The following is an 8,416-nucleotide window of genomic DNA, read 5'->3' as shown; positions in this document are numbered from 1 at the left end:
GGGAATTATTGGCATCGAGGAAGGGACGAGAATGATTGATAAAATAATTGAAAATTTATATCTGAGTAATGTACAAGATGTTCTGGATGAATCTAGGGTTGATCGACTTAAAAATGAATTAAAGGTTTTCAATTTTCCTTATCCTATAAATTTGTTCATTTTAAATTTCACAAAGTTTTTCTGTTTGCAAAATTGAATTTTTCTTTTTGTTGGTCTTTCCAAATTAAAAAGTTCCTTCTATAATTTTGGAGGAAATACTTCCACAACTTTTGCATATAATTCCTTCACACTTCCTAAAGATTATAATACTAACAATTTTTGAATTTCAAAATCTTTCGGTAAATGTTGTGTTTCAGATCACCCATGTTCTTACGGTAACAGCAGAAAGTATTCCGGTGGAAAAGCAAATTGTTGGGATATCTTATAGGTTTATTTTTGCTCTGGATATGGATACACAAGATATGTTCGCGGGAGATTTGTTAGGTACCCTCTTTGAACATTCATTTCATTTCCGGAAAATTTGAGTACAGAAGGCCTGGAAGCTATTCCGTATTTTGAAATGCTTTCCCTCTCCTTTCTCTTCCTCTCCTGCTTGTTTCTCTTTGTTTTGGATGTCTCTATATTAAAGTGAAATATTTGAAGTTAATAACGTATAAAATGTCCAATATGATAGGCAGTTTACGTGTACGTTTGCGTTACCTAACGTCGATCTGATGTGTTATAGCGAATGCGCTAATGTACATCAGAACAAGTATTGAGAATAATGGACGAATCCTTGTACATTGGTACGTTTAGACTCAATTACTGAGTAATATAACTTATTGATCTATTTGTCTCTTCCCTGCTATTTTCATTCTTAATGTTGCATTTGAGCTTTAATTTTCGTTTATACAAGACTAGCAGCATAAAGTCCTTTTTTTATACAAGATTAGCAGCATAAAGTTTAAGTGGAATCAGCCACGAACAATTCAACCAGTGAGACGTACCTTATGTTAGCTTTGTTTGTTACTTATCTCTTTGGTAATGAATTTTTATTACAGGCGTCCATGACCAACCTTTTTTAGCTTATAGTTAATCATGATTGCGCTGCAATAAAAGACCGGATAGTCAAAAAGATAAGTAACACTAAGTAATTTGTAATAAAAACTATTGGCAAAAGTAATTTATAAATCACAAGGGAGTGTGGATGAAGGAATATTGTTTAATTAAGCTTCATTTTTTTCTTCAGGTTAAGTCGTAGACATAATATTATGTTATGAGTAATGTGAAATGACTAAATAATGTGTAATGTAGAATTTACCTTAAAGACAGAGCTTTTCAGTGAAGCTGGTGTATCACGTTCAGTGTTTGTTGTTGCTGCTTATCTAATGCAAAAATTGCAATGGTCATCGTCAAAAGCTATTGAATACATACAAAGGATACGACCAATAGCGTTGTAAGTCGTCTTTTAGTACCTTCTAATAATTCGTTTCGTTTCGTTAAATTTTGTGAATCATCTGTGCTTGAGCTAACAGACTTCTTTTGAAATCCAATGTAATTATAACAAGAATTCGTTAGTCGTACATTGTATAGGTGCAATTTTTACTTAACCAGATCTGTTTGTTCTCTAACAGGAGGAATTTCTTTTCAAAAATTCAAACAGTTCTGAGTTTTATCGTTGAATGAAACTGAAAATTATGGAAAGATATATTGTAATCTAGACCAAATGATGGTTTCGTGCAACAGTTGCAAATATTCGAAAGTTGTCATTTTGTCGCCGATATTCAAGTTATTTCGCAATGTCCATTATACAGAAACTGGTTATTGAATATCTCTTCAGCCAATGGTATTACCAACTTAATAGCTTAATTGTCTATAACTTTTCCGTAAGGACCGTGCATATGTAATGAACGGTCACATTGCAATATTAAATGAAATCCAATGATTCAATGACAACTGTAATGTACTAAACATATATTCTAACTGATTCCCACATCTAGAATCCAGAATATTAAAGGTAGAGAGCTTCACAGTTGGATGGAACGTTTAACATCCTTGTATGAAGTACATGTTTGTAATAAGTCCAGAGGTTTTGTATAGTAAACACACTTAACACAAACTGACAGACTGTTTAGCATCATTTGCAAAATTTCCTGTGGACAAAAAGTCGTCAGACTCGATCGATTCCACAAATATTGAATATCGATGTCGTAAATGTAGGAAAATTTTATTTAACGATAAGCATATCATGAGACATGGAGTATTGACACCTAGCAGTGTTACTGGCGATGGAGCAACGGAAACAACGGATTGCAGTTTCGGTTATTTTATTTCACCTATGGAGTGGATGTCTTTGCGTGAACATCGAGGAAAAGTAAGCTTTCTCATTTTTAGGGTCAAGAAGTGATTTGGCTTGGAAGAGAATGTTTTCTTTGGTGTGAAAAGGGGTTTCTCGTTTGCTTCTTTTTTTTTTTAACTTGATTTTCTTTGCAAATTTTTATTAAGCTAGTCGTATGTCCTAATAAATTTGAAAAGTTTTTAAAAATAATTTTCAGATTTCTTGTTCATGCAACGAAAAGCTTGGTCATTATGACTGGGGAGGACGTGTGTGCGAAGGAATGATTGGCAGACCATGCGGAACAGCCGGCAAGTTACATCTTAAACATTCGCAGTAAAACTAAGAATTCTGGATTGAACATAAGACAAATCTACCGTCAATCCTTAGTTATTTCAAAATATTTTTCATTTTAAAAGTGCTAACAAAAAAAAAAAAAACGGAAAATGAGTAGTACTCACATTCTCCTTCTTCGTCAGTGTATCAGCTGCTGCTGGATACATTATAATATGCGATGGAACTTAATTCCCTTTGGTAGAAGTTTACTGCTGCAAAGTAATACAAGCTTTTTTTGTATCCACATTAGAAAAAAGCAGAATTTTATAAGGTCGAGTAAAGGTTAACAATTAAAGGGATCTAATTCAAAGGGAAATGTAACTTTGCATTAACAATTTCTTCAAGTATGAACTTCGAAATTCCCAAGTTCTCTGCAGGTTTCATATATGTGTTGCAGTGCGGCCATGGATTTACGTAAATCAGAACAAGGTCGATCGAATTGTAAAGATGGATCAGAATATGCTAAACCCTATAGACACTATCATTATAAGGCCACCGAAACTTCCTCGTATGTAGAACACATCCAACTTGGTGTGATCGCGAAGTTCTATGAGTCGTAAAAAAGTTCTATGAAATGCATTATACTTAGCTAAAGGAACCCATTATGAAGCAGCGACAGTACAAGCTGTGATCCATTTTTAATTAGTTGTATGTTGAGAACTATTTTTTTTGGAAGGTACATCCCAATTTTACACATTGCTCCTTATTTTATAAAGAATCTGTAAACTTGAAAAATGCCTAAAAATTATAAAAAATCTAGAAATTATAAAAACCTAAGAATTAAAAGATTTTCATGAATTATAAATTACAAATCAAACCAAGAAATAAGAATCACATGAAATTCATGAAATAAACTGGAAATGAGAAATACTGGTTAAGAAAGGGAAAGCGTTTTATCTAAGCCTTCCTTTCCATCTCGATGAGCTGTTTCACACCATCATGCATCTGTTTCACAGCCTCAAATTCCGTCAATCCAAGACGAGCTTTATTTGAGATGTCGTAAACACCATCTGCTGATTCGGAATGTTCTCCATGTATACCACGTATCTTAAAAATATATTATACTTAGCATGGAAGCTCGCCAAGACGTTAATAAGCAAGATGGATTGGAATATATAACCAGATTAATCGATATATCCTGTTAGCACTAGTTAGTTGAGAAAGAAGTACTAAATTTACTTGGTCTTTTACGAGGAATGAAGTCATGTTGTAAAGTGAAATATGAAGGGTTGGAATAGAGAGTAAAATTTGAATGAATGTTCTTTGTTGCCCCATCTCGAGTGCTTCGGAGTATATTAAAATGTATCGTGCAGAAAAAAAAAAAATCAAGATTTTTTTTTTTTCGAATCAAGATTTTGACAGGTTAATTTTGTGGTAAGGAGGAGCAGTAAAACAAAAGTTGACAAAAGTTGCGCACTTGAAGTTTCAGTCCATCACATATCTTCTTGAAATCCGGCTTTGCACTAATCTTTGGAAGACGTATGTGTACCGATGCACGTATCGTAGTACCCAAATTTGTTGGGCAGAAAGTAAGCCAACCGAGACGTGAGTCTCTGGAGAACGGTAAACTTTTCTCAATGGTCTTCAAACCTTTAATGAGTCGTTCCAATACCTGCAAAAATCCGTAATTCTATTACCGCAACTAAACTCAAAATGGAAAAGGTCAAAACTAAGTTAAAGATGCAAATGACTTCACTTACGTACAAGAGAAATTTGACATTAATGTTTGTGAATTTGGGATTTGACCAAATAACATTTAATGCATTGTAGTTGGGAAGTAAGCATCAGTAATCATTATATCTGATGATTTGGCGATTGCATATTGTATATTTGATATAACCATATGTAGGATGTGTTAAAAGCAAGTCGTTGTAATGGCTCTCAGGAAAATCCATTCCACCGATTTAACTTCCTTTCGTCAGTTTGTTAGAAGCATTACTTACTTGTCCAACATTACCACCCTTTTGCATGGATATTATGCGTAGATGATCCTCCTCATTGATCCATATCAGGAAAGTTTTGCTTTCATTGTGGTAAATACCTCTCCCAGTTGGCCAGTATCGGCAGGCATTTGCAGCTTGCAAGAACCTGGAATCTTTCTGTTGAACGGATGGCTAAGATAAATAGGGAGCGGGAGGAAAAGGAAGACAAAGGACTGAATGTAAGAGGGGAAGGAAAACGAAGGACTGAATTAAGCATATCAACATGACTTCAATAGAAAGCTTGCTGATCAAAATTTTATCCTAACTTGATGTTCCAAAGAGACGGAGGAACTGATTTTCCGGAATGCATGACTGTCAGCGAGTATAAATTTACTAATGTCCAGTTCAAAGTTACTAGTACCTGTCACCTTCTTTGAACAAAAAGTGATCTTCAATAAGTTGTTTTTGAATATCTTTTGTCATTCCAGCCAACGGATAATACGTCCCTTTCAATTCTGGATCGGAGAATCCGCATAGAACCTTTTTGATCTGCAGTTGTGATTTTTAGAACTATTTTCCAGAAGTGATGAGCTTATTTAAAAATATAGAATTCAAAAATTTCGACTAAATGCTAACGGCAACAACTTACTTTATTTTCCATTTCTTTGTAGTTTTCTTCCGTAAGACAAGGATTGAAAGGGTAACCTTGAAGAGAACGTCCACAGCGTACTCTTGTTGAGTTGATGTATTGTCCTTCCGGATCCAAATCAGCGAGCAAATTTATTTTGTCTGTACAGAAACGTTTCTTAATGATTATCTCGCCTTACATCAATGTGCTACTTGACATTATAAAATGTATATCACTTCATTTTTAAGTTTGAAGCAAAAGAAAATCTACCCTCGCCAAGGTCGGTTTCCGGTTGTTTCTGATTTGATCCGAAGCCATTATGATATTCCTCAATGATTGGATCGAACAGTGGTTTAAACAGAGTGTATGAATCAGCATCTGGTGCATACACGCCTACACCAGAATCAAGATTCGCTACACCTGTATTACAGGAACAGTGAAATGTTTAATTTGAAAACTATTCAGTAATGTGAAGTATTCCTTCTTTATACTGTTAATAATCAAATACTTCTTTCCTTTTCTTCCTTTATAATAATCAATAAATCTTTCAATTAGTGTTCAATATATTTGTCAAATGAACATTTATTCATATAGGATAATAGCTAGCAATCCCATAATTTTTACGATATCTGTAAACATTCATTCAGAAGCAAAAGAAAGCATTACCAGAAAGATAATCATATGGAATTGTAATTTAATAAAGTATAACCTATATTATGTTGGTTACGGTGCTAACCATTACCATCATCCACGCAAGTTTTCACAGAAATGATCAAAACTCAAAATCAGAATCCACTGTTGCTCATGAATAATCCAAACTAATCCGTTCATGATATGCTGTATTTTCTAACAAGGAATGTCTTTTTTTTTCCAATTTTCTTACATCCATACACTTATTGAGCAATAAACAATAAAATGAGAAACTGACCGGACTGTATAACATCCAGAAGTGTTGCACCAAGTTTTGTCCTTTTATCTTTCAATTGATCAACGATAGCTTTTGATAAATGCTTCTTGAGCAGAGAATGGCAATCTTTTGCTTCCTGAAACCACTGACAATTTGCCGAAATTAATGTCATACCACATTAACCGCAAATAGTTAATAAGGAATAGTTAAATTCCTGATTTTCAACGAAAATTTTCTGACATCTAAAGATTTAAACAATTAGGTAAAGATTTATCGAAACACCTGATCATTTGTATCCATTACAAACTAACTTTTAATATTTCATCTTACGTCATCTGTTTTTATAACAATCACTTTCATGACTGCTTTCAGTGTTATCATCTTGGCGATATTTAGAATTATGAGTAACATTTAAATTATAATTAGCGTGAGAGTTCTATACTACACTGGCCAACAAATACACAACAAAATCACCCAAGCTTAGAGTATCACAACGATTCGTTTTGCAATGTTCGAGTTCAAATATTTCAAATGTCAATTGATAAATAATTATTTACCGTCTGAGTAAACGATGAAAATTAATTATGCTAAAGATAACGTTCAAACCTGTAATTTGCTGAAGCTTTCTTCGATTTTAGCAACAACATCCACATGTGCCATAATTCCAACTGCAAAAAAGAAAAAGCATTTTGTCATTAAGTATTGCCCAATTTCAAATGTAAATGTTTGAAATCTAAAGAATTTCATCATGATAGCAATCTTATTTGAAGAATGGTTGCGAATTTGTGGGCTGGAGCAAAAATTAAACTCAAAATTTCCAGAAAGCGTTAAATGAACCTGAACATTCTGTGACAGAAGGATAAACATGAAGTTTTCCACACCCTACAATCGGAACTATCCCGTTCTCTCCAATTATTGATGTTTAAAACAATTTGAAAATATTTATGCTAATAAAAAAGAACCGAAATAACTGGTCTACATATCTTCAGGTCAATGAAAAGAAACTAAAATGACTGGCTCTTCGCGTATCTGTTATACAGCTCCTTAGAATACTTATCTCTGTTAATTTGTCAGCTTTAGAAGTTTTGAAACTACCACTGCTTTTATAATTCTTTCTTCCTCGATCTCAATAAACACTTCTATTTAGTATGGTATTGTTAAGGTTCCCTTGCTGAGAAAATACAGCTTCAATATCACTGCATTATAAGCAATTTCTGATAAGAAAGCTATTTCCAGAAGTCACAGTTGTGCCTATCCAACATAATGTTTGATAAAGGTAAGAATTGCTCCTGACCTTATAGAAATACGGAAATGATTTCCTGATGTAAATATTGGTAATGCAAGAATAAAGAATTCAAGAATTTACAATGTTATAACCTCAAGTTTGAGCTTTTTTATTCCAAGCTAGAAAAAACGTTTCGAACCTTTTCGAGTAATTCAAGCGCTATCAAGAATCAGATATTCTGTGTAGTCAAAGATTTTAGTATTTTTTCCTTACAAACAACTGATGAGAAAAAAAAGAAGATAAATCTGGTTTATGCAATAATAACTACTTCATAATGGGAAAAAATCCTTATCCATATTTTAAAATTGTTAACCTACCATAACCTCGTTTATCATTTAGAGTAGTTGCAGATATACGCAAGAAGTGTAGTATGACCACACTAACGTACGATTACATTATCTTCGAGATAATGTTATAATGAATAATACAATGGCTCTTGCAGTGATTTTCAACTGAATTTTTCTACAGAATTTTACTCTAATTAAATAACTGAAATGAAAAGCTAATTACTATGCTTGCTAAACCAAATTAGCGAAAAAGTATGGGAAGTTAACATTGTAAAATCAATCAATAAAATTTTCCAATTTGCAGATTTATAGAAAGTATTTGTTGTGAAAAAAAAAAAAAAAACAATTATTCATTATATACATAATTGAAGAACATTGGAAAAATAATAGTTAACCGGTTAATGGTATCCATAAAACATTCAAGATGCGAATAAATGCTCTTTCTTAAATTTATTCAAATGTAACAGAAAAATTTCCTTTTTTCCCATCCAATCACATTTCGAAAGAATTTGTTACAGGAACAACTCTCGTATAGTTCATCGAAATCTTACTAATTATAATAATAATAATTATTATAATTACAATTATTTTATTATTATTATCAATAATTAATAACAATTAATAATAATTAATAATAATAATAATAATAGTAATAATAATTAATAATAATAGTAATAGTAATAATAATAATGATAATAATGAATAATAATAATAATAAATAATAATAGTAATAATAA

The 8,416-nt window shown here is 32.4% G+C and overlaps 2 protein-coding genes across 2 annotated transcripts in view; one reads left to right on the top strand and one right to left on the bottom strand.

The window, feature by feature from the left end:
• LOAG_10521 (dual specificity phosphatase) overlaps window positions 1-3,210 on the top strand; it is a gene marked incomplete at its 3' end in the record, with an annotated part of 4,115 nt that extends 905 nt beyond the window's left edge. The window contains exons 3-10 of the mRNA XM_020448177.1: window positions 24-124; window positions 357-483; window positions 725-785; window positions 1,322-1,435; window positions 1,701-1,825; window positions 2,115-2,353; window positions 2,535-2,629; window positions 3,048-3,210. Of these exons, the coding sequence (XP_020301656.1) occupies window positions 24-124; window positions 357-483; window positions 725-785; window positions 1,322-1,435; window positions 1,701-1,825; window positions 2,115-2,353; window positions 2,535-2,629; window positions 3,048-3,210 (1,025 nt within the window). The remainder of the gene's footprint in view (window positions 1-23; window positions 125-356; window positions 484-724; window positions 786-1,321; window positions 1,436-1,700; window positions 1,826-2,114; window positions 2,354-2,534; window positions 2,630-3,047) is intronic.
• Window positions 3,211-3,312: 102 nt separating this feature from the next.
• On the bottom strand, window positions 3,313-6,840 carry LOAG_10519 (arginine kinase). The gene is made up of 8 exons (XM_003146044.2): window positions 6,714-6,840; window positions 6,129-6,243; window positions 5,471-5,620; window positions 5,222-5,361; window positions 4,994-5,121; window positions 4,594-4,738; window positions 4,068-4,262; window positions 3,313-3,697 (listed from the first exon to the last, which is right to left on the bottom strand). The coding sequence occupies exons 1-8, from the start codon at window positions 6,801-6,803 to the stop codon at window positions 3,548-3,550; spliced, it is 1,113 nt and encodes a 370-aa protein (XP_003146092.2). The 5' UTR covers window positions 6,804-6,840; the 3' UTR covers window positions 3,313-3,547.
• Window positions 6,841-8,416: the final 1,576 nt, after the last annotated feature.

Source organism: Loa loa, assembly GCF_000183805.2.
Source record: "Loa loa unplaced genomic scaffold supercont3.60, whole genome shotgun sequence".
In the NCBI taxonomy this organism is placed as follows: domain Eukaryota; kingdom Metazoa; phylum Nematoda; class Chromadorea; order Rhabditida; family Onchocercidae; genus Loa; species Loa loa.
This window is presented reverse-complemented; position numbering and strand designations above follow the sequence as displayed.